The sequence below is a fragment of the Ips typographus genome, linkage group LG2 (genome assembly GCF_016097725.1).
Source record: "Ips typographus isolate SLU linkage group LG2, UJ_Ityp_2.0, whole genome shotgun sequence".
NCBI lineage: Eukaryota > Metazoa > Arthropoda > Insecta > Coleoptera > Curculionidae > Ips > Ips typographus.
In genome coordinates, this window is record NC_138423.1 from 17,979,893 (window position 1) to 18,006,621 (window position 26,729).

At 34.0% G+C, this 26,729-nt stretch overlaps 2 protein-coding genes across 2 annotated transcripts in view; both read left to right on the forward strand.

Annotated features, from left to right (window-relative positions):
* The first annotated feature begins 324 nt into the window (after positions 1-324).
* On the forward strand, positions 325-720 carry LOC145724632 (uncharacterized). The gene has a single exon (XM_081972987.1). The coding sequence runs from the start codon at positions 325-327 to the stop codon at positions 718-720; it is 396 nt and encodes a 131-aa protein (XP_081829113.1).
* A 1,744-nt stretch (positions 721-2,464) lies between these two features.
* LOC145724775 (uncharacterized) overlaps positions 2,465-26,729 on the forward strand; it is a 175,937-nt gene continuing 151,672 nt past the window's right edge. Inside the window, exons 1-5 of the mRNA XM_081973200.1 lie at positions 2,465-2,607; positions 7,022-7,167; positions 7,431-7,756; positions 7,813-8,212; positions 8,275-8,604. Of these exons, the coding sequence (XP_081829326.1) occupies positions 7,097-7,167; positions 7,431-7,756; positions 7,813-8,212; positions 8,275-8,604 (1,127 nt within the window). The 5' untranslated portion in view covers positions 2,465-2,607; positions 7,022-7,096. The remainder of the gene's footprint in view (positions 2,608-7,021; positions 7,168-7,430; positions 7,757-7,812; positions 8,213-8,274; positions 8,605-26,729) is intronic.

Genomic DNA, 26,729 nt, shown 5'->3' on the forward strand with positions numbered 1-26,729 from the left:
AATCAATCGAATTACACCAGCATATGTCTGCTTCATCGATTTGACCAAGGCATTTGATAGGGTTCGCCTCTCCGACATCATAAATATACTGACAGCGAAAGACACGCCAGACACCATCGTAAGAGCAGTCCGCAGTCTCAATATGAACAACCTGACTAAAGTAAAGGCAGGAGACACTTATACGGAAGAGATACCGACACCAGGAGGCATCAGACAAGGTGACAGCCAGCCCATTTTTGTTCAATCTCTTAATGGACAGAATTATAGAGGAAGTATCATCACTAAATATGGGATACCGAATGGGACAAAATAAAAAGAATCAGCATGGCATGCTACGCCGATGATGCAGCTATTTTCGCGGAAACGGAGGACGATCTACAGAGACAACTACACAAATACTGCCAGGTTAGCCAAGCGATGAACCTGACCATATCTATAGAAAAAACGAAAAGCATATCCTTTGCTAAAGATTCCGTAAGATGTAAGCTGGTAGTTCAGGACAAAATCATCGAGCAAGTCTCACAATTCAAATATCTGGGCTTGGATCTGTCGAGTTTTCACGACCCAGTGAAGGACCTAAGAAGCCAGATCAACAAAGCGACTGCCATGTCGGGCTGTTTAAGGCAGATAATATGGGCGAACGAATACATGCGAAAGGATAGCAAGGTCAGGATCTATAAGACTTGTATCAGGTCAATCATGACAATACATACGGAATAGAAACCAGAGAAGAAATCAACAAAACGAAAAAAATGCTTCGAGTAGCCGAAATGAACACGCTCAGGACTATAATGGGAATAACAAGAATAGACCGAATTAGGAACTCTGACATAAGGAAACAATGTAGGGTGCAAGACATCGTAATATGGGGGAGACAAAGAAAAAGATATTGGTAAGAATGGAAGAGTGAAGACTGCCACGCATCGCACTTGAAGCGAAACCAATAGAGACGAAAACCAAAGACCACCTAAGAGATGGAAGGACAGCTGGCAGTCCACCTCCCAGGAACTGATCCAGAGGAACCTGCAAAACTAACAGATCGCGAGATCTTAAATATGAATAAGAAGAAGAAGATAGTTTTCTGTGGCTATTTGTAGTTACTGGTCTATTTCCATTTAAAACCAATAGTTTGCATCATATTGGCAAGGCAGAAATGGCCCTGCAAGTTTTTAAATGTTCTCCAATTTGGTCCAATAATTCTTTTTGCAAAACATTAATTTGATCTCTCTTTGTGTTCTTCATAATAGCTATTTATGTACCAAAATATGTATTCTGGTATGGAATCTTTTTCGAATAGTAAACATAGCACAGTGTTACATATTTTATCAGTTTGTTTTGTTTTAATATGTTTCTTAAGAGTAATATTACAGTGTAATCCATAGATTACATGTTGTAATTGTTCTTAGAACACTTTTCATAATTTTTATTCAGTTTATTTTAAATATACAGTGTGTCCAGAATAAGGGGTTCTTGAAAACGGTTAGAGATACAGAGTTGGTTAAATGGTGGAAAACTTTTGTAATTATTAAATTGACATTAAAAAATTATATACTTCAGATATTTTTTATCAGATTCTGAAAACCTTTTTTATTCCCAACTTAAGGATGTATGACACTTTATAGTTTAAATCAGATTTCTTCCTTTTGTTTGTTGGCAACTTTTTCATAAAAAAGTCAAATTTTTTATTTATTTTTTGGAATTTTGGTCATGGTGTCAAAACTAGTCCTCTTGTTGGTATATTTTGGTTTATTCTTATTGCCCAAGGAATGCGCTTTTCAACGATACTAAATTTGCTAAAATCGGTTAAATCGTCAAGAAATTAAAGCAAAAACAATTATTGAACACACCATCTTTGTTTTTGAAATAACTTAATTTTTTTTGCGATTATGGTAATTAAGCTGGTTCTTTTTAAAAATGTAAAAAACACTTTTTAGTTTATTATGCGAAATTTATAAAAAATTACATTTTAAAATTTAAGATGGCAGTTACGCCCTGTTGTTGTCATTTTTATAACGAAAATATTTTTCAGCAATTCTTTATGGCCTATTTACTCTAAAGTCTTATTGGGTCACCCGGTACATATCTCCCTTTATTTTACTATAAATAAGTAAGTTTTTTTTAATGTCACTTATTCTGTGCAAAGTACCTCTTAAGTGTTGATTACTAATTCAATTATTAATAAAAAAAAAAGTAATTTAATCAGTAAATAGGGCAACCCGAATCCTGTACACCCCGAAATAAATGAAGCGGCGGCAACACACGCACTCTTGCCGATCGTGAGTCACCCTTTGCCGCCGCCGCCGCCACCCCCCTAATCCGCCGGACTTGGGGGTCGCAGACGTAGGGGTGCACATTCTGTTGTTTTGTCCCTCCCTCATCGGCAAAGTATAATCATCGTCACTTGTATAGTAGCGTATACGTAACAAACTGACCGAACGCGGTGCTTTTTTTACACGGTTTTTTAGTGAAAAATGTTTGTTAAAAAGTGTTTATAGTGAAACGTGGATTGCGCACATGCCAAGGACATCACATTGTTGGGCAAGGTCGCGTGGTGACGTCAGACTGTGGGGGTTGTTTTGAGTGGGAAACTGGAAAAGTGTGGTTAAGGTTTGTATACAGCGTTACAACGTTTAATGTTGGTTTGGTTTATGAAAGAGTTTTGTACAAACGTAAAATCTACCTTGTGTTGCATTACTGATGTGCATTGGGTTAAAAAACTTCGAAGCATAATTTTACCCTGATTAAAGTCCAGGGTTATTCTACTAGGGAATTGCGACTGGATGAATCACAAAAAATTGCTATAACAAAAACCTATGTTCAATATAGCAAAAACTAAGATATTTATATTACCTCTAGTGATTTTATAATGCAGCCAGCAAATACGAAAACATCATTCACAAAGGTTGCGAAAGAAAATATCCATGTTGCCACTGATTGGGGGTAGATATGACAACAGTCTAATAAGTGGATGATCAAATTTCTTGTTTCAGACATGTATCATTTTAAGTTGACTAGATATTCAGCTCGATATGACACCATCACTTTTGATTTGATAATCTTGTATATACCAGAAGTGAACATTCACTAGTGATGAGCTTAAATTTACCGTGATCGTTTATTTACCGGTAAGATAAAGAAAAATAGGAAAAGTAAAATTCAATGTGACAGTTTACCAGTAACCAACCAACTTTTGAACAGTAAATTTAGGTGTTTAATATAAATTTGCTTTTAATGTTTTAGAGATTTTGGTTTATTAATAATAAAATAAATAAAGTAAAACTTTTCTGACAAAGTGATTCTTGTATTCATTTTTCTGTCACTTCTTTATTATCTCAATAATACGTTTTTGAGATGAGAAAAATTACGCGAATCTGAAGATATTAATTATTTAAACAATTTGTAATTTTGAGTGAGATTACGTGGTTTTTGGAGTATAATTTAGCTAGGCAGTCACGTGACCACGGTCAAAATAACTGTCATAAATATCAAAAACACGTTTTGTATCGAATAATGCAAGAAAATTTGTCTAAACCCTGATTTTTGTACAGGGACAAAATTGCTTATCAAACTCACTTGGAGTAAGAAAATGACAGTTTTAAGTACATTTTTGGAACTTTCTATAGAATAACCTGAAAAAGACTTCAAAATTTACAAAACTACAGTCAGGGAGAAATCGGTGTCAAAATTTGAACTGCTAGAAATACAATTTGAAAAGACAGTCAGAGACAAAATCGAATGTAAAACCCACTTGGAGTGAGAAAATGACTGTTTTAAGTACATTTTTGGAATCCTCATTACATTTTTTATTCAATAACCTAAAAAAAAGCAATTTTAAATTTGGTACAGTAAGAGAGAAATCGGTGTCAAAGTTTAAACTGCCAGAAACCCACTTTGATAGGACAGTTAGGGACAAAAAGGACCTGCAAACCCACTTGGATTGATAAAATGACAATTTTAAGTACATTTTTGTAATCCTCATTGAATTGAATATTTTATTGAACCATTGAATGTCCTATTCAGAAAACTGAAAAAACACTACAAAATTTGGTACAATCAGGGAGAAAAGTGATGCCAAAGTTTGAACTGTCAGATACAAAGTTTGAAAGGACAGTCAGGGACAAAATCGAATCTAAAACCCACTCGGAGTGAGAAAATGACGGTTTTAAGTACATTTTTGGAATCCTCAATAAATTTCTTTTCCAATAACCTAAAAAAAACAATTTAAAATTGGGTACAGTCAGAGAGAAACTCGGTGTCAAAGTTTGAACTGTCAGAAACCCACTTTAAAAGGACAGTTAGGGACAAAAGGACCTGAAAACCCACTTGTAGTAAGAAAATGACAATTTTAAGTAAATTTTTAGAATCCCCATTGAATTTCCTATTCAAAAAACTGAAAAAAACACTACAAAATTTGGTACAGTCAGGAAGAAAAGCGATGTCAAAGTTTGAATTACTAGAAACACTGTTTGAAAAGACAGTCAGGGACGAAATCGCCTGTAAAACCCACTTGTAGTGAGAAAATGACTGTTTTAAGTAAATTTTTGGAATCCCCATTGAATTTCCTATTCAGAAAACTGAAAAAGCATTACAAAATTTGGTACAGTCAGGGAGAAAAGTGATGTCAAAATTTGAACTGCCAGATACAAAGTTTGAAAGGACACTCAGGGACAAAATCGAATGTAAAACCCACTTGGAGTGAGAAAATGACTATTTTAAGTACATTTTTGGAATCCTAATTAAATTTCTTATCCAATAATCTAAATAAAACAATTTAAAATTTGGTACAGTCAAAGAGAAAATCGGTGTCAAAGTTTGAACTGCCAGAAACCCACTTTGAAAGGACAGTTAGGGACAAAAAGGACCTGCAAACCCACTTGGATTGAGAAAATGACAATTTTAAGTACATTTTTGGAATCTTCATTAAATTTCCTATTCACAAACCTAAAAAACCACTACAAAATTTGGTACAGTCAGGAAGAAAAGCGATGTCAAAGTTTGAGCTACTAGAAACACTGTTTGAAAAGACAGTCAGGGACAAAATGGCCTGTAAAACCCACTTCGAGTGAGAAAATGACTTTTTTAAGTAAATTTTTGGAATCCTCATTGAATTTCCTATTCAGAAACCTGAAAAAACACTACAAAATTTGGTACAGTCAGGGAGAAAAGCTGTGTCAAAGTTTGAACTGCCAGAAACACAGTACTACCTATTTGTAAGTTACCATTAATTTATTGTTAATGTATCGGTCAAATTTTCCTGGTAAAATATATACTTTACCGGTAATTTATCCATCACTAGAACATTGTTTTACAGAAATTGGTAATTTCTAATTTAATTTTTGTTCGTAATTGTTTCCTAAACAGCTAAACCACCCCGTATGTTTGTAAAAAGTGAAAAGACAGAACAGTCAGAACACTGCATAGTGCATACGAACAACATCACAGAAACTAAAAAAAAATTCAATTAACATTTTTATAAACATTTTCTGTTTGTTATGAAAATCTTTAAGTTGACATATCTGTAGAAAAGGATAAAACTTTTTTTACTCCGTGTATACCTGTCGTATAGTTCTTTGCATAAAATAGCAGAATCTTATGCATTAATCTGTCAAATTATTTTCAGCACTCATCTTATAATCCTTAAAAAAAAGTAAAAAAGCAGTATAAAAGCGCATTAATTAGCACCTACAACATAAAAACATTACAACTTTAAAAAGATTATTAAAAAAGTTCCCATACCCCTGTCATATCATTAACGAACCAAAGGATCTAAAACAGTTTTCCATTATTTTCGAGTCAACGTCCAATAAAATCCTACGATAAAGTTTACGATGGTTTTTTTAAATATATTTTCTATTTTTAATCATGTTCAGTCGCTTATGTTTCTCCTTTTTTTTACTACCGAAACCCCATTAAAACCAAAGAGATATAAAAGGTTGTGATTCATGTTGACGGCGACTACCTACTCGCTATCTAATGAGTGGCTTATTAACTATGGGTAGTGTGAATGACACTTAGGATATTAATGTCAAGAAAGTTTAAATTAATAAAGATTTTATTTAGGAATTTTTTAAATATGGTTTTAATACTCCAATACTTTAGTAAGAAATGACGTTTTAAACACATTTTATCATAAAGCAGTGTCGACCCAAATGAAATGACATTTACAAATATGTGAAAGAGAGGTTATGTTTGCGGAAATAGTATGGACGTTATTCAAACTCATTGGCTTTTTACTATCTAAATCTCTAGGTTTTCTATTTTTTTTTTCATAATTCGCGTTAACCTTAAACAGATACGTTTAAATAAAACTTACTCTACAAACTAGTCCAATAAGAAAGGCACAAATTGCCACTAGAAAAAACTACAACAAAAATCAAAGTAAATTAATTTGGAGGAACAATGTAAGAAACATCATATTAAAACCATTTGCCTTTCTATTACATTATTACGTCATGCCATTCAACTATGATGTTAGAAAACATGTCATCAGATTCAATTGAACTCAATTCAGATCCATATTTTTCATACTAGACTTTTTCATACTAGTCTACACTTAATGATAAGAAATCACTTAAGATTTCACATAACGTCTAACTCGCATACTAACAGGATTCAATAGGCTAAAAATATCTAGCAACGCTGCATCTCAAACCATTGCTTATGGCCCCATTCAAGCTCAATGGAGGGAGCAGAGCGTTTTTGACGTCAAGATGACGTAATTTAGCCGAACTCTAATTTGACCAACTGTCAAATTACGTCATTGTGACATCACATTCGCACTGCTCGCTCCATGGAGCGTGAAAACGAATGGGGCCATAAGCAATAGTTTGAGATGCAGCGTTGCCATATGTATTTTTAGCTTACCGAATCCTGTGAGTATGCGAGTAAGATGTTAGGCATATGAAAGACTATAATACTTATAACTCTTTATTATTCACAGGTATTTAGTAGGTTTGTACAAGACTCTTTTCCCCTTACCTACGTTATAAAATATGGGGGATGATAATGATAACAATTTTAGTATCTAACAAAACCATAAATGAGCAAAAAAAGAGCATCAGCATCCGAATCTCGATGATGCGGCTCGATAATCAGAATGGAAGACAATGACGCATCGTCACGTGATCGAGTGGAACAAAACAGCAAGGGAGGCATGTCGCACAAAAGGTAATCCTTATTAAAAACTGGGGATGTGATTGATTAAGGATTAGGGTGATGGGTAGAGGGTAAGGGTGAGCATTTTGCGCAAAGAAAAAATATTATCTATAAATTCAATAATTGGTTGGTTTACTATCACCAGGAATTTGAATTAATCAAAAAACAGAATTCGTGACTTTATTGTAGCATCTACAGAACTAATTGAGTTTTAGGTGATAGCCAACCAATCAATTTAATTAGAAGGATGGTACAAACAGAATATTGTTTTTCAGTTCCTCGTTTAAATCGGAAGAGCCTAAACAATCCACGGCCATGTCTCCATTACGTATGCCGGATTTACCATTACCCACCCCTCCGCCTATGGCGAATATTATTAGCACTTCCCGATTAGGTTACAGACGAATTTTGACCAATAGGAATGCTGCTGTTGAGAGTAGATCCCCCCGTTTAGGGGGGAGAAGTTACAGCATGGATTTTTCCAGCAGGTTTGATGCTCCAATATATGATCCAAGCTATGGTTTTGCTCAAACTAGCAATTATATGTCACCGGTACTGCCTAGAGCAAGATATGTTAGCCAGTCTGTGGGGAGAAATCAAGGTACTTTGAAACTTTAATTATGTAATAGTTGAAATGTCTCAAACTCAAATTTGTAGGATCATATCTAGCAAACCAATTAGGATTATCTCCTCTCCCAAGACACAAAAACTTTGAGCATCTCTCCGACCGTTTGGAGGACTTTCAAGAGTACCCAATGCCTCCTTTAGATGCTACTCGTACCGTACCACGTATACAGCAAAAAAGCAAATACCTGTCTAGGAACTCGTTAATATTTGACGAGTTGGAGGAAGTTAGAGCACTAAACAAGGAACTGCAGAAGAAACATGTGGGAGAAAGCGCTGAAGAGAATATCAGCAGAATTTTAGGGGGGAGCAGTAACAGTGAAACCAGCCCTGAGTATTACAGTGTTTTCCTAAACGAGCACTACATCAGTGATATTGATGAAAATGAGGAAATTAAGGAGTTTTTGTGTGGTTACAAAGTACCAGAACGAAGGTACCTAATTCATGATTTAACTAGTTTAACAAGAAACTTACTATAATGTATGTTATTTCCAGGTACTCTGACCAATACAAAGAGGTGAGCAAACGCAACCACCCTACAACTAGTAGCAACACCCTCCCATCCAATTATAAGGGAAAAAAATGTTCTAAAAAAAGCTCCAAACATAGTCCAACACAGAAAAAACATATTTTAAAAAAAGAGTTGAGTGAGTTTTCAGTGTCGGGTACCACCAGTTCTGGTGGTACCAATCTAAGTGACTATTACGCGTTTGTGCCTTCGCAAGTGACAGCGTCCAGTGCCAAAAAAGTGGAGTTTAGTGGCGATTCAACGGGGAAAGTGATTAAAAGTCCTCAACGGACTGTGGTCAAGTTAGCTAAAATCAGGTGAGTGCTGATTTCAGTTGTTTAAAAAGCTGTAGTTGTGGTGTGTAAAGCAAAAATTGAGAATTTTTGGCTTCATCAGGCATGTAATGCTGTATGAAAGATTCAAAAACCAACTGACATACACATGGTGAAACATATACGGGTGCAACCTGAAATAGAAGGACAAAAACAACCATGGATATCACAAACGGCCAGCAGCGGCACAATTGTGATTTCCCCAAGAATCATCCCTGTTCCTTTTTAAAAACATTTTCCTGTCATTCATTACATCCGCGTTAAACTCTTCCATGTTAAAATTAAAGCCAAGATTCTTCTCATGCACTGTTTTTTGTATGTGACACCAAAACAAGGTTTTACTTGAAATTAATGCGGCTTTTAGGCCGTCTAAAAGCGGTCCAAATAGGCAATTTTGTCACACAGGATTATGATCAAAAAACCACTCAAAATGGCAAAACGAGCTATACGTCCCTAAACAGACTGCTATGCAATAATGCGTTTCCTGGCATGGAAACGTTGACACGTTAACAGGATGACTAATTAAGGCAATTTATTTTGGCAGGCACAGGGCGTTGGGCCCATTCAAAACTTTAATGGCGTCAGGTGCGGGGCCAAATTAAAACTTTGCGCAATTTTGTTTTTATTATGCATTTTGTAGGACCACGTTCTGAAATTCTTCCAGCTTGATACTGTAAGTCCAGTTGATTTCTTTTATCATTTGGGTTTAATACGTTTATTTTATAACAAAGAAAATACTAAAAAACGCTAACCAAAATAGCAAGATTATCGAATTGCATCAGTGAGTTAAAAGAACCCCCTAATTCATTTTCCTATCTAATACATTATTACGTCATATTTTTTGACAGATGACCTTTATTTAGGTGTCAGTTACAGTTCGGTCCATTGTTTTTTTATAAAAAAAATTGGAAACTGTCAAATTCAATCCCATAGAGGTCTCTCAACAACAAAACTTGAAAAGTAACAAAATCAGTGCGACTTTGGTTGATGGCATTTTATAGCTTGATCAGTGCATTTTAGGCATCTATAACTAGTCTACTTTTAATTATGACAACCGTCAAAATCCTCTCCATAAAGCTGTAAAATCACAACACACTCTTAAAGTCCAGTAAAATCAGTATAAGCAATACCAAACGTATTTCATAGCTTTATGAGTGAAATTTTGACAGCTATGACATTTGGCCGACTGTTACAGTTCTGTCTTTTGTTCTGTTCTAAACCTAAAAACTGTCGCGCCAATATTCTTTGGCTGGGAATGCGGCCTCAGATAGATGGGTCAAGCAAGACTACTGCTTTTTACCCTCCTATCGCTGTAGACCAAAAGGATAGGTCTGGAAGAGGAAGTCCAGGAATTTTCCTTTTCGGGAAGTTCCCAGAGTTGCATCGGCATCCTCTGTCCTGGGAGAAAGATGCCCCCGCTGACGGAGGGGCTCTTCTGGTGCTCTTCTTGTCCTCCATTTCTTTTTTCTTCATCAGCCCGTCCATCTCTTGTGGTCCTGGCAAACTATAGGATGTCCAAACAGCCGGCTTTCGTCCGTCTGGTTTTACATCCTAAAGTTTTAAGGAGTTAGGGTCTGGTGAGTGGGGGATGTTTTTCCTCCCTTTGCGTAGGCAAGGCGGGGGAAAGTTCCACGAGTGCAGTCAGAGCCCAGTTAGCACCGGGATAATTGCGGAAAGGTTCTACACAGATTTTGAGAATACAATTCTTGCCACCCGGCGGAAAGGTCTTGGGGAAATTGTGGTTCTCTTCTTCTAGGCTGGTTGGTCCTGAATTGTCGTCTATCTGCAACAGAAAGAAAAACTTATTAATAAAAACTGTCAAATTCAATTCCATGGATGGAGGTACAAAACAACGAAACATTCTTGAAAAGTAACAAAATCAGTGCGACTTTGGTTGAAGGCATTTTATACCTTTATCAGTGCATTTTTGGCATCTATAACATTTCATTGTGTGTTTCTACTTTTAAATATGAAAACCGTCAAAATCCTCTCCATAAAGCTATAAAATCACAACACACTCTTAAAGTCCAGTAAAATCAGTATCATATTTTTTTTTACTGGTTTTTTTAGCTCCACCAACTGGGGTATTTCGCCAGCTCGAAACGTAAGAGGCTCAGATAGTCGGGCTAGAGCCCCTGAGCCCCACATAGCTATGTTTCTGATCGGTTAAGTGCTGTGACTCTTCTACGTCAGATGGTTCTTCCAGGTGGATCGGACATGTGTTCTTATTTCCCTCGGCTATACTGTTATTACGGAACGGATACGTTATACGGAATCTTGGACACTCAATGAAAGCACATCCAAGAAAATAGAAGCCTTCGAAATGCGACTCTATCGAAGAATGATGAGGATATCATGGACCGAACATATCACTAATGAAGAGGTACTAAGAAGGATGAATAAACAAAAAGAAATTATGAACACCATCAAGATCCGAAAACTGCAATATCTGGGCCACATCATGAGAAACGACTCCAGGTACTCCTTACTCCAGACAATCATCCAGGGAAAAATCGATGGAAGAGGAGGTTCAGGAAGGAGAAGAATATCTTGGCTGCATAACCTCAGGAAGTGGACCGGAAAAACATCAACCGAACTCTTCCGCATTGCCGTAAACAAGGTTAGGCTCGCCATGCTGATTGCCAACATCCGTAACGGATAGGAACCACAAGAAGAAGAAGAATACTGTTATTCTCCAACAAAGGGCAGACAACACTACTACACCCCAACGTTCACAGGACTATCTCACACATCTACAAGGGTTGTACAGAAATACAATGTAAAAAGTTACAAAACACATCATCAACTAGATCTTGTAGAAAATCATTGAGTAGACAAACTGCATCCGTTTCAGAGTTGCTCAAAACTCTCTCAATGTTAAGAGGGGCCGAATTATAGTTATAGTTCTTTCCTAAACCTGGAAAATGTCAAATTCGATCCCATGGAGGTACAAAATAACGAAACATACTTGAAAAGTAACAAAGTCAGTGTGACTCAGTTTAACAGTACCTTGATTTTTGCAAAAAGTTTATAAAAGTATTCTACACGCATGTAAAGGCTGTTACTGGATGATGATTAATCTTTATCTTCGTGAGTAATGGCTATCATGATATACGAGTGCTATTAATAATTGTCCTGTGCTCCTTTTACTTATACTATTTAGGGCCGGTACTTTAGGTTCTAAATAAATTTATTCTTAGGCTAATTTCTATAGAAATGACAATAGCAGCGTCTGATTTCACGGTTAATATTTTTGCTAACACCCCACTTTTTCTAACGTATAGTTAACTAAAAATCTGGTTTGAAGTGACGTCTTCCGTTCAACCGAACACGAACGAACCGTATACCTTTTTTCGGATGAACAACTTTCGAGTATTTCTCTAATATATCAAGTATTAATAAACCACCAGCTGCTTCACGAGTCAGGTATTAACTGTCTTCTGACAGATGACAAAAACCTTTCGTTAGCGTCCTCGTTACTCGATCTACCATAAACAAATCACTTGGTATTATGTTGCCTATGAGAATCTCTCGCTGTACGGAGAAAAGCGGACAGAAGCCTCAAGATTTTTTTTAGCCGTGCTTTAATTAACTATCCGTAAAAATGCTTATGGGTTTGCTTTCGTTTCTCGAAGAGTTGGATCAAAATATTGTAAACTAATATAAGTATGCATGCAACCGTAACCGCAGCAATTTTAATTTATGCAAGCATTTTTTCTATCAGTTACATGAAAGTCTTTAGTAACGTAATGGCAATTTAAACCAACTCAGTAAATTTAACTTTTTGCTACACCAAAAGTAATTATAATAGACGGTAAAATGGTTTTGCAGATTTTTTCTACCATGATTAGTTGGGGAAGGTTTGCAAACTAAAAACCTCATTTAAATGTTTTTGCATGGATATGTTGCAGTTTAAGAATTTCGTAAAAGCCATAGAATTTATTCAATTTGAATGAAAACCTTTAGTAAGAATTAAAAGTAAATTTGTTAAGATCAACCAACTTCTTATTTCATATGCTGTGAGAACTAATACGACTATACAGTGCGTTTTTTTTAACGCGCAACATAGGATTTTACGTGTTAAATTTTTAAGCCCATGTTAGACCATTTTATTTTGGAACTGCAAGTCTATAACTTGACGGGTGTGTCTTTAGTACCCTGAAGCTTAAGTAAGTCTACCAATTTGGTCTAAAAAGTGATTAAAAACTGGAAAAAAATCATTTTTTTTCGTAAAGATTATATCGTTCCATACTCCCTGTATGCATTGTTGTTCCTTGTTGTTTTTATACTGGCAGGGCAGGTAGCAGGTAAAGTGACATATTTTGACTGCATCACGACCCGACTCTTCTGAACTTCTTTCTTCTTCTTCTTCTTTTTTGAACGTCAAAAGAGCATTTTATGATTGTTTGGAATACTGTTTGGCTTCAAACGGAGGTCACTTTGAACAATTCACTTATAAAAATACTTCTTTTGTTCTTAACTTTCTTGATATAAAGTTAATGATCACCCTGTTTTACTTTCTACGCCAAATTTTACCTGCTACCTGCCGTGCCAGTATCAAAAACAACAAGCACCTATCATACATACAGGGAGTATGGAAAGATCAAATCTTTTCGAAAAAATATGATTTTTTGCAAGCTTTTTAACACTTTTTAGGCCGAATTGGTAAACTTACTTAAGCTTCAGGGTACGAAACAGCCACCCGTCAAGTTTTATACTTGTAGTTCCAAAATAACATGGTCTAACATGGACTTAAAAATTTAACACGTGAAATCCTATGTTGCGCGTTAAAAAAAACGCACTGTATAAGGAAACTATTTTGTTTTAATTTTATTTGGTATTTGTGCAACACATGTCATATTTCATAGTATATTATATGTATAAAATAATAGTATATTACGTCACAAGTGTTGTAATTATGCATGAATGGAACGGTTACGGCTAGACCACACACATAGTCGTATTTCAATAACGTGACAATACGGACAGTTTGTTTGATAATGCTTTTACAATGTTATAACATTTGTGCCGAAACCGGTCATTGATTGACTCTTTTAATAAGTGTGACAGCTACTTGGGTTTCCTCTTTGTTTTTCCCCTAAAAAATTAGTCACAATCCTCTAATTAATCCTCTAATTCCATAAAGTAGAACTTTCCATTCATTGAAGATTGATTGATTTTCTACACTGGAACAGCAATTCTTGATTAGAACAGATCAAGCGAAACTTTTAAAAGCAGGTTGCTATTGGATAAGATGATAAAAACAACGAGTTTTTCGTTATATTATAGGTAGTTGTGATTGGTCAAAAAGCAGCTTTCAGCATATCATAGAAATCCTATGAATGATTTTCAAATTTCCATACCTGTATAGATTCAAGTAAAATATTTACAACATCAATAATTTTTGGAAAGTAATGTAATTTACCATGACACTATGTCACTAATTACTCTGGCCTACGAGTATAATTTCGCAATTTAAAATCATTATACTTCAAAGATTTAAGTGATAATTTGCTTTTAATGTTACACACTCCAAACTAATACATATGATTGAATTGATCGACCAGCCTTTTCCGGGTGCATTCCCCACATCAAAACAAACTTATTTATATCTTAGGGACTTTCGGTCGGGGGCGGGTAATAGAAAGAATGGTTTTGGTAACACCCCCAAACAATAAAACAGGACCCTCAGGACCCAAACAATCGCATCTGTCGAAAAGGACGTTTATTTCCTCATAGTATTTATAGTGTGTAGGGTGGCATATGCACTTGGGGGGTATGAATTACCCGCTTAAGGAGACTGGAAAAGCAGCAGGATATCCCAAATATTGCATGTTTTTTCTTTGTATTTAGATGATAACAAAAATAAATAAATTAGGAAAGTGCAAAAAATGTCCCAGTATACAAGCAGTATCATATTTTATACTGTGAGTGTCTAGGAACGTAAAGTATCAAGAAGATTAATTGATTTATTTTCTAATAAAAGTTAGAATGGGCTTTTTGAGTTCCAGAATAATTTTTCCATTTAAATGAAACATTTTTGTTTGCTGTCTTGCTAGTTTATCTACTCATCAACTACCATTACATGATTAATTAACACTGGACAGCAAGGACAGGTAAAACACTACTACGTACTTCTTAAGGGTTTATTCGACTTGTGGACCTAAGTTATAAAGGCTTGATCAACAGTAAATAACACCAAATCGTCTACTACTAACATTGAAAACATTATACCAAAATATTAACATAAACCACAATCTTGCTGATCTTTCATCAACGGGAATACAAGCAGACAAGTTATACGAACCCTTTTTGTAAAGTTGCAAAATTGGAAGTCGGGAAACGAGCTGATTAGGACGGGTCGCAAAATTCAATTTGGCAGGACGTGACAACACTGCGGACGAAACGTGACTCAAGTTAATTGCTCTTGCTTTAGTTTCCTTTATAGTTTTAATGAATTCAAAACATGTTTTCTATATTAACGTTTTCAAATCATATTTTTCTATTACTGCATAATATGTAGAGCTCATTAATAACCGTTTCAAATTGACACGAATTTATTGTGAATAATTTTCAACTGGCTTTCAGCTGAGCAATGCAGTCCTAATAAAGCATTAACAGCCAATTAAAGGTAAAGTGTTGAAAAATCTGTTAATTGCCCGTTATTAAACGCCACTGTTTCCTTTATTATATGCTTTACATTAACCTTAATTAGTTTTTGTACAAAATGAATATCTGGTAACGCCTAAAAGTGTGGGAATTTATATCAAGTTTAGATTCGTAATTTTGCTAAAAAATCGCGTTTGCAAGCATGAAAACGCATTGTTTGAGGGCACCAGTAAATTAGCCGGTACGAATTGCAGGCTGGGTTCACAATAGAAAAAATCCGCGACCGAACAATGGCCGTACTGGTACTCATTGCATTCTCTTGTTCGCGCTCTTAAAACGGTACCGTTATCCATTGGTTCAGGCCTAAAACTTCTGTTATGTCTATTTATTAATGTATAGATATGAATATTTAAAATTCTATTACATTTTTGTTAGTAACGCCATATACCTAATATGGTAAATCAGACCATTTTTAGAATTTGACGTAGAATTCAAATATCGGATAAAAATTTGATTATTGTATTTAAAAAAAACCATAAGTTTAGTTTGTTACTCAAATTTGGGACACTCTGTATAATAACTGTTTATCTAAGGGCCGGTACTTTCACCTCCGAATAAATTTATTCTTAGGATAATTTTTATAGAAATGACGGAATTGACCAATAGCAGCGTCTGATTTCACGGTTTCCATAGATATTATCCTTAGAATAAAGTTATTCTGAACTGAAAGTACTGGGCCTAAGAGTAAAGTAGTCCTGAATATCTACTTGTTTTGTATTTAAAACGTTTTTTGCTTAAATCAAAATTAATGAAGTTAGGGGGTGGTCAAATTTCAACCAATCACCCTGTACAGGGTGCTGCATTTTCGATGGTTTTACGGGGTACAGAGAAAACGGTAATAGATAGAAAAAAAGTAGCATACGTGTTCTGATCTCTTTTTCTGAGCTGAGATGACTGGCGAAGAGTGGGCTACGCAAACTTCTTTTGTTTCAAAGATACGGGGGCTTTTTGAAAATTGATCATTTTGGAACCTCTTCTGTATTTCATTTGCTATTAAAGTTATCAAAAAAGGAAAAACGGTTTTCGGTAGAAGTTTTGACGTAGAATCCAATGGCGTAGTCAGTTTTTTTCCATTACGTTTAGTTTCTGACATATGACAGTAAGTTATATTTTTTTAAATGGAACACCCTATATATTTTTAAGTCATTTAATTCTGTTGATTTTTACTTTTGCGGTGTATTAAAACATATAAGTTTGTAAACGTTAATCTTGGTAATTAGAAAAAAAGCGTTTCCTTAACAAAAAAGTGCTAAATAATATGTATAAAAATACCCACAGACGAAACAAAATTTTTCTTTGTTTATATTAACATGTTACATGTCATTTATAAACAGTTTTTTCAACTTCTACCTTAAAAATAGTTGAAAATAGAAATGGCCACTTTTCTTATTAAAGTGACGGTAGAACTGTTTGTAACTTAGATTTTTAATAAGATTTATTAAAAAACTTTTTTTAGCTTAGCAAAGGCCTTTTTTGAAAATAACAGGATTAACCTCTACAAACTTATATGTTGTAATACACCGTTGAAAAGGTAAAAATCAACAGAATTAAATAACTTAAAAATAAATAGGATTTTCCATTTAAAAAAATGTAACTTACTGTCATATGTCAGAAACTAAACGGAATAGAAAAAAACTGACTACGCCATTGGATTCTACATGAAAACTTCTACCGGGGACCGTTCTTCCTTTTTTGATAACTTTAAGAGCAAATGAAATACAGAAGAGGTTCAAAAATTACCAATTTTCGAAAACCCCCCGTTCTTTGAAACAAAAGAAGTTTGCGCCGCCTACTTTTCGCCAGTCATCTCAGCTCAGAAAAAGAGATCAGAACACGTATGCTACTTTTTTTCTATCTATTACCGTTTTCTCTGTACCCCGTAAAACCATCGAAAATGCAGCACCCTGTACATACATCATCGTAACCAAAAAAATAAGCTTTATTCGAAAATGTCGAAATCCGAAAATCCAATATGTCGTCCATAAGAAAAATTAAAGTTGATGATGGTAACTAAAAATCGAATTTAAAGAATTTAATTTCAGTTATCCAATCAAATAAATTACCAAAAAAATAAAAATCTTTTTTCAAAATTTCGTGTATTTCGAATATCTCCGGAAGTAATCGGAATTTTTAAAATGTCAAAACAGCAAAAGTTGTACTCCAAGTTGCACAACTTTACCTCCATTTAACCAACTCTTACCGTTTCCGAGATCCCCATACTTACACACGAATTTGTAGCACCTTTTTATACAAGTATGAAAATTATAGAATTATCTCTACGAAATCAACAATAAAAAAAGAGAGCTATTTGCAAATAAATAACCTTACAAAGATGGTGAAACCTGACATGAGTCAGTCTGTCAAAACAAATGCGATATCATTTTACAGTTGGTCACGTGGCATGAATGGAATTTTATTTTGAAAGTGTCTACGTAGAAATACAAATAACTCTGGACAATACGACACTCGCCCACCGGGAATTTCTAGCAAAAAAAAAATAAACAAACGACAAAGAACTGACTGACTTCGATAAATGTTTGCAATTTATTATGTTTGTCTATAAAAAAAATCGAGTGCGCGGTACATGTGCGAAATGAAGCTGAGCAATTTTTTAAAGCGCTCCCAAGAGGACCGCACGTCTGAAATCTTGTCGCATTCCCGTATGGAAATCTGGAAAAAATTGCCAAGGTGTTTTGCATAACGTATTTTGAGGCGTGTATGATAGAGCCCATAAATTTCCCACCGTATCTGACTATGGAAATTTTATGGTCGCTCTTTTTCTTTTCGAAAGTAAGTCCGCTGTCAAGCTTGTTGCCGTATTCAAATGTTCGGGAATGTTTTATAGGAACCGCCGGATTTTTCCTTTAAATTATCCATAAATGATATGTGATAGTATTGCACACACGTACAAAAGTTTCTTTACCTAACATAGAGCAACTCCAAACTACAGAATTCCTTTTTGCACTCCATACAGTTAACGACGTTCAAGCCGCCATACAAGTTTTTAATAGAATAATTTAATATTAAATCCAGTTTGCCCTATCCATCCTTGTTTAATTAGATGCGGTCCCCGGCTTTATTTACTCGATTTACTGCTGCTGGAATCGCGGAAATTTCACTAGAGTGTACGCCTCTAATTAAGGTCGAATCCATCTGATTTAGAGATAGAAAGCTCGGCTTCTCGATTATTGATAAAAGAAGTTTTAAAATAGCGAATCTGTTAGTTTGTTTACGCAAAATTGCCTTAAGGTTTAATTAATTATTAGTTATTTGCCACAGGCCTAACCAACCAGCAAAAGGTGGTACTAAACGGACTGCAGGATATTTACACACTTGCTGAGTATACAGTTGATAAAACAAATTGTTACGTCATTGCTGCAGGTCAGTATTTGTGATGATGGCTAATTTTGATTTATTATTTGAATCAATTACATTGTGGTGATAGATAAAACTAGAGATGGCCTAAGGTAATTTTCACATAGGATTTAAGGAAAATAGTAAATTATTGAGAATTTTCTTTTACAATTGTTCTCAGAAATTTCATAATTATTTTTTCGTCGTTAAATTCAGTAATTTACCGAAAATATTCTCTTATGCTTATTTTTATTGGTCAATTGTGAATAAATGCTTGCTTAATACCAGATCATAACATGAAATTTGAAATATAATTTCTACAAACAAATTTAAAACAACATATTTGTGTAATACATTTTTATTGACAAAATATTTAGAAACTAATAAAACAAAAGAAATTTGTCTATCAACACATCTAACCTAACAGCATAGCTAAATAGTTGTCATAAAGTAATATTTCTTAAAACAGTGCTGAGAAACTGTAAAATGTCAAATAGCTCTTTGATAAACCAGCCCGTAAATCGTTATTCTTAACTATGTGGAGTTTATTTTGGCAATTATGACGTTAAATGACAATTTGAGACGTTAAACTTGACAGTTATGATACTTAACGACATTTTACAGCGTGGCTTATAATCAAGTGACGCTTGTTGTAAGTATTTAAACTCATTGAGCAGTGAGATGAAACTATCAAATGGAAAACAATTGTACAGGGTGTCCGGATTTAGTGTGTTTTGACAGGAAATCGCCACTTCCCTACTAGATAGGAAAAAACTAGTAACATGTCCAGAGCTCTATCTTTCTTATTTTAAATGGAACTTATAATAGAATATAACTTTAAAAAAATGTAGTGATGGGTAAATTATTGGTAATGTAAATATTTTACTTTAAATTACTGGTAAATTACTAATACTAAAAAAAAATTACTGGTAAATTACTAATACTGTACTAAATTTTGTAGTGTTTTTTCAGGTTATTGGATAGGAAATTTAATGAGGAATTCAAAAATGTGCTTAAAATGGTCATTTCCTCACTCCAAGTGGCTTCTACAGGCGATTTTGTCCCTAACTGTCTTTTCAAACCGTCTTTCTGACAGTTTATATTTTGACACTATTTTTCTCGCTGACTTTACCTGCTTTTGTAATCGTTTTTTATTCCATTAGATAGAGAATTTAATGAGGATTCCAAAAATGTGCTTAAAACTCTCAGTTTCTTTCTCCAAGAGGGTTTTACAAGCGATTTTATCCTTGGCTGTTTTTTCTAACTGTGTTTTTGGCAATTCAAATGTTTACAGAGTTTTTCTCTCTGACTGTACTCGATTTTGTAGGGTTTTTTTTATGTCATCCGATAGGAAATTTAGTGAGGATTCCAAAAATGTGCTTAAAAACATGATTTGGTTACTCCAAGTGGGTTTTATAGCGAACAAAGGAACACACATTTGTTAACTAACTCCAAAGTTAAAAACGCAGTAATTTTAAGCATTCCAGTGTTGTCATAGAAACAAGAAATAAGTAAATGTCACTTTTGACGGCTGATGTCAAAACCTGAGACAAAGCCAACTTGAATAAAAACAAAAAAGTGTAGTAGTAAACGGCATAAAATGGACATTTTATGAAAGTTGTAGCCAACTGTCATTTCATTTCAATTTAAAATAATAAAGTTAAATACATTTTTGAGAAAACGGAAGACATTAGCAAAAATCCAAGCACGCCACTGGAATAATGTTTTTGTTTTACTTCGATATTTTAATAAACATAAAAGTTGTGAATAGTTTTCAAATTGAGCGAAATTTGAAAAACGCCCTCTAGCGCCACAAACTGACCTCTAGACATATACAGTACTTTTTTCCTATCTGTCCGGGAAATGGGGTTTTCCTGTCAAAACACTCTAAATCCGGACACCCTGTACCTCGTATTTACACAAAAGCGGCCAAAAATTGATATTTACGATGCTAGGTGAGACTTTGAGATGTTTTTTATATCACTTGACAGATGGTAACTATGAAAATTCATTCAGCCTTAACATACAACTGGAATATTCAGATTAGTAGTATTTCTTTGATAAATTGCATTGCAAGTTGTATTCACAGTTTCAAAAACTACCAATCCAAAATAGTTCTACCGCTTGGATAAATTACATTTATAGTTTTATGGAGCAAAATTTGACAGTTGTGACGTTAAGTGACGTAAGTATCAAAATGTCCTCTATTGTCTAGGACTGACAACTTTGGCTCCATGAAGCTGTAAACACAACAACAAAGAAACACGTCTATTGGTACGTCTATGGTATACTTTCAGGGCAATGGTGAGTGAGTTTTGACAGATATGACAGCTGTCACGTGCTGCAGGCAAAATATTAAAGTTTTCCTTAACACCCCAATTGTCATTAAGTTTGGCTCTGCAGAACTTTCAACACAACTTCTAGTGTAATTTTTCAAATAAGCAACTATATGCATTTTTATAGTTTCAGCTCACTGGTGAACTGGTTTCGATAGTTATGACAGCTGTCACGTGACGTGAAAAAAGTGTTGTCAGAACTCTCAAATTTGATTCCATGGAGTTGACAAAACTACTTACAGAGTGGCTCCCCTAAGAAACACATCTACTTGGCCATTTTATAATTACCCCCAGTTAAAATTTTCTTGTCTGAATTGTTGCTTTTTCTTTAGAATTTTCTTAAATTTAAAAAAAAAACTCTATTGGTATTATCTCTAAAAATAAATTTCTGAGAATTTTCCATATCTAGATAAAACCCAACCAAGCAAAAAACTGTTATATTAATCTCATCACCCACACAGCTTAAACCAGGCTATCCATAATAGAGCCGACTGAGCAACGATATAAATCAGCGGGAATGATTTTACGTTTCGAAAATGTAGCATTTAAACGATGACAGAACACACCCTAGACGAGGAGGAATTTCAACAAGTGTTACATTCTCATTTCGAATACTCGAACTGTGAACTTTCTTGTCCCGTGCACTTTGTTCCGCTTTCGAATGCTGTAATCTACCTACCTCTGCTTATATCAATGCATCATGCAAATATTTGCTTTTGTCTCGGGGTGACTGTACCTGAATATTTATATAGGGTGTTAAGCTTTTAAATGGGTTAGGCAGCAACTAGAATTGCCACCTACAATGTATACTTTTTTGTAAACCATATTGTATACAAGCAGGCAACAACGTACAATGAAGTGTTGTTGCTGAATGAAGCTAAATATTTTGTAAACTTTATAGATAAAATAGTAACTTTGACTCTCCTAAAATAGTATATTGTACAACGAGGATGGATTATACAGGGTGTCCCTGTGGTGGTGGGAGGTAAGGGACAAAATTTCATTGCATGTTCTTTAGGTGAATTCGAGTGGAAAATGTTCTATAAACATGGGTGCGCAAATGCTTCCTTGCCAAGATATGATTTTTTTAAATTTAATATTGTTATTTTACTGTTTGTTACTTTTAGGAATAGAAAAAAAAAATGTTTTGCTTATTTTTAGTTAATCCTAATTAACTACCTTACAAATGGAATACGATTTAGCGTTAAGCCACTTTCGCTAGAGTGTGTCGCTTAACAGCTATGCCAACTGACGGTCGTTATATGGCAGGAAAAAACTGTAAATTAAATTTAAGTAGCCTTGTGCTGTCTACTTAAATACGATTTATTTTCTTTTCTGATGCAGAAACAGGTGACGTTTACGATTTTATTTACTAGAGCGTAGAAGTGAAGAAAAATCATAAATTTACCTTAATAAGAAAATGTCTTCAGCAGTCAGAAAGTTGTCTAAACTGAAAATAACGCGGATCATTTAATAGGAGGAAAAAGATTCAGCTAATTTAACAGAAAACATAAACGATCTGATACAAGTAAGGTGTGTTTAAATTCGTAGTCCGAATAAGGTGCTCTCTAAAATTAGTTTAACAACATTTTTTCACTAAATAATCACAATCACTAATAACTTATTTAATTGTATTTTTATTATCTGTTTTAAGTCATATTTGCCATTTTTCAATTCTGCCAATAGCACCAACTAGAAAAAGAAACTTTTTTGCTATCTTTATGTCATAAAAACTGATTATTGAACTGAAAATTGGTAAAAAAAAAAGAAATAGAAATTAGAAAAAAATTAATTAAGTTGAAAAAGCACAGTTTGACAATTTTTACGTTAGTGACAGTTGTCAGGTGATTTTAAAATACTTCTTAAATCTCAGAACACGTCTCGTTTCGAAAACAGTAAGAAAATTGCGTTAAACTTTAATTCTTGCAGATTATACGCACATTTTAACAGTTTTGATATTAGTGACAGATATTACGTGGTTTTAGAGGATACTTTAGCTAAGCAGTCACGTGACTCGCATGGAGTAAGAAAATGTTTTTTTACACAGATCAAGTTCAAACTTTGACACCACTTTTCTCTATAACCAAAATACCAAATTTTGTAATGTTTTTCAGTGTATTGGATAGGAAATTTAATGGTGATTCTAAAAATGTGCTTAAAACAGTCATTTTCTTACTTCAAGTGGGTTTTCCAAACGAGTTTGTCCCTGACTGTATTTTCAAACTGTGTTTCTAGCAGTTCAAACATTTCTCTCTGGCTGTACGAAATTTTCTAGTGTTTTTTAGGTTACTAATAAGAAATTTAATGAGGATTTTAAAAATATATTTAAAACAGTAAATTTCTCAGTCCAACTGGGTTTTACAGCCGATTTTTTCTCTGACTGTCCTTTCAAGCTGTCTTTCTGGCAGTTCTTGAGAGAAAACAATAATTTTCTCTCTGACAAAAATTTGTGTAGTGTTTTTTCAGTTTATTGGATAGGAAATTAACTAAGGATTTAAAAAATTTGCTTAAAATAGTCATTTTCTTACTATAAGTGACTTTTACAGACGATTTTGCCCTTGACTGTTCTTTCAAACTGTGTTTCTGACAGTTCAAACATTGACACAACTGTTCTCTCTGTTTATACCAAATTTTGTATTATTTTTTCAGGGTATTGAATAGGAAAGTTAATGAGGATTCTAAAAATGTGCTTAAAACAGTAACTTTCTTACTACAAGTGGGTTCTACAGACTATTTTGTCCTTGTCTGTTCTTTTAAACTGTGTTTCTAGCAATTCAAACATTTCTCTCTGGCTGTACGAAATTTTCTAGTGTTTTTTAGGTTACTAATAAGAAATTTAATGAGGATTTTAAAAATATATTTAAAACAGTAAATTTCTCAGTCCAACTGGGTTTTACAGCCGATTTTTTCTCTGACTGTCCTTTCAAACTGTCTTTTTGGCAGTTCTTGAGAGAAAACAATAATTTTCTCTCTGACAAAAAAATGTGTAGTGTTTTTTCAGTTTATTGGATAGGTAATTAACTAAGGATTTCAAAAATGTGCTTAAAACAGTCATTTTCTTACTCTAAGTGACTTTTACAGACGATTTTGCCCTTGATTGTTCTTACAAACTGTGTTTCTGACAGTTCAAATTTTTCCAGCACTTTTCTCTTTGACTGATCAAGTTTTCTAGTATTTCCTCAGGTTACTAAATAGGAAATTTAATGAGGATTCTAAAAATGTGCTTAAAACAGTAATTTTCTTACTCCAAGTGGGTTTTACAGGCGATTTTATCCTTTTCTGTTTTTTCAAACTGAGTTAGACTGCCAGAAATATAGTTCAAAAAAACAGTCAAAGACAAAATCGAATGTAAAAGCCACTTGGAGTTAAAAATTGACTGTTTTAAGCACATTTTTAGAATCCTCATGAAATTTCCTATCCAATACCCCCAAAAACATCACAAAATTTGGTACAGTCAGAGAAAAAAGTGGTGTCAAAGTTTGATCTGCCAGAAACGCAGTTTGAAAGAACAATCAAATACAAAATAGAATGTGAAACCCATTTGAAGTTAGAAAATGACTGTTTTAAGTAAATTTTTAGAATCCTTCCTCCTTTGACATTCTTATCAATCAGGTAGTCCGTTTCAAATATCCGACAGTTTAGAAGGTGCATCTCATGTTTAAAATTTACCTTTGAAGTTTATTGATAACATGTGTTACTCACAATATTACCAGAAAATTTATATGCCAGATGCACCTTTAGGTTTACATTACTTTAGGTTCTAAATCAGTTAACATCAAAAATATCCGTAGTTATTAATAACCAAAGAAGTTGTAGGAAAGGCCTCATAAATAAAGGCTGTTAAATCACACATGAACTGTATCGACTGGAAGTCGTAAACTATGCAAATCTATTTCTGAAACATGCAAACAACATATTAAGACTGAAAATGTAGTTTATAGTTTAACCATTACTTGGGTGAAAGGAATAAGAAACAGACGCTTATAAAATTCATTATGCAGTATACCTATAATACACATATGTTGGGTTTTTTTTTGCACCGGTTATCTGGTGTTTATTGCAGAGCAATTTAATTAAAAAAAGTAAATCACCAACAAACCAGATTAACAACAGGAAAAAAGCGACAAATGGGCGCAAAAATACAGATTGTTCGGCCTTGCACTGTAATTACATGAAAATTAACTTTGGGCCAAGATCTCACACTCCAGATCTCAGCTCTAGATACTTGATAGTCAGGTGCAAGAAAATCGAATTGGTGTCCTGTTCGATTAACCGCTTCGCCGCATTAAAACTCACAAATCGATAAGTTTGACCCCTCATTATCGACATAAACCTTGGTGAACCTGGTGATGCATTTCTTATCGACAAAATCCGAATCTATAAATACGTCGAGAAAAGTTATTATCTGGCTCGACTCATATATACTTTAATTACTTTTATATTGAAAAAGAAATATTTAAAATGCATGTAACTGGTTTAGTTCGTGTTACTTGTAGATCCATGGACGATAAGTTTTTGCTCTTATTTGAATTTTTTTCATAATTGATTCGCGAGGTTTGTGAATTAATGAAAGTTATCGTCAGGAGAGCATGTTGAAAATTATTTCCTGAACGACAATGTTGCAAACTTGTCTCCAATTAGTACAAGTCAATAATTTAATTATTATGTATGTATGTACAGGGTTATTGATTGAATTTAGACCACCCCAATACAAGCTTTATTTTTAGTTTTATAAGACAACTTTTAATACGAAAGTGAATATAATAGATACGAAGGAATAAGAAATATATTTCTAGACAAATTTTATCTATACAGGGTGTCTCAAAATTAGGTGGCTAACCAAACTTACCTTTTTAAAATGAGATGCCATATTTTTTATTGCAAATTCAGATTCTACGATAAATTTTAGGCCTATTCGACTAATATGCTGTGTTATGACTGCCATGCAATGATACTTTTTTTACCCTTAAGTAGAGTCACGTGACTTTCAAGAGTCCATTCGACGCTTTAAAATAGTCACGTAGCCTTTGTAGGTGAATGGTTAATAAAATAGTAGGAGACAATCACGTGAAAGTCGTTACAATCGTAAAAATGGTCACGTGACTTTCACAACAACATTTTGACATTAGATGACTTCAAGGATACTGTTTTAAAACATCCTGAAAGTACCAAAGATAGTCTAGATTTTTAAGAAATGCTCGAATTTTTAGCACTGAAGTGTCTAGTTAGAAAGTCAATAGTTAGAAGTCTGAAGTCAACTTAATAGTGACGATGCTTGAAATGGCATTTTTGAAAAATGTAAAAATTGTTTTTTAAGTCTGTTGTCAAAAACTTAGTGAAGTTAGACATGAAGCTGGATTTTCCAAGCTGAATGCAGTTTTAAAGCCCTAAAAATTGCCGAGAGTTCTAAGAAAATGAAAAGCAAAGTAAAAAACTTGAAAAGTTAGTCTTCAAGTCAATTTTCGTGAATCTAATGTAGATATCTTGTATTTAAGACTATTTTCAACACTAGTATTAAAATGTGTTTTCAAATTATGAAAACTTACTTCATATGCAAATTTTAAGTTTATGATGACACTTTTTAGTGTCCAAGTCAATTTTGAAGGTTTAAATGTTTGAATTTGTAGTAAAAAATTCTAGAGAAAGTAGTTTTTCATGTCTACAAATTTTCAATACTAAAGTTTTTCAACTTATCTGAAACTTGTGACGAATGACGACAAAGACAGTTTTTAAGTCTCTTAAGTCAACTTT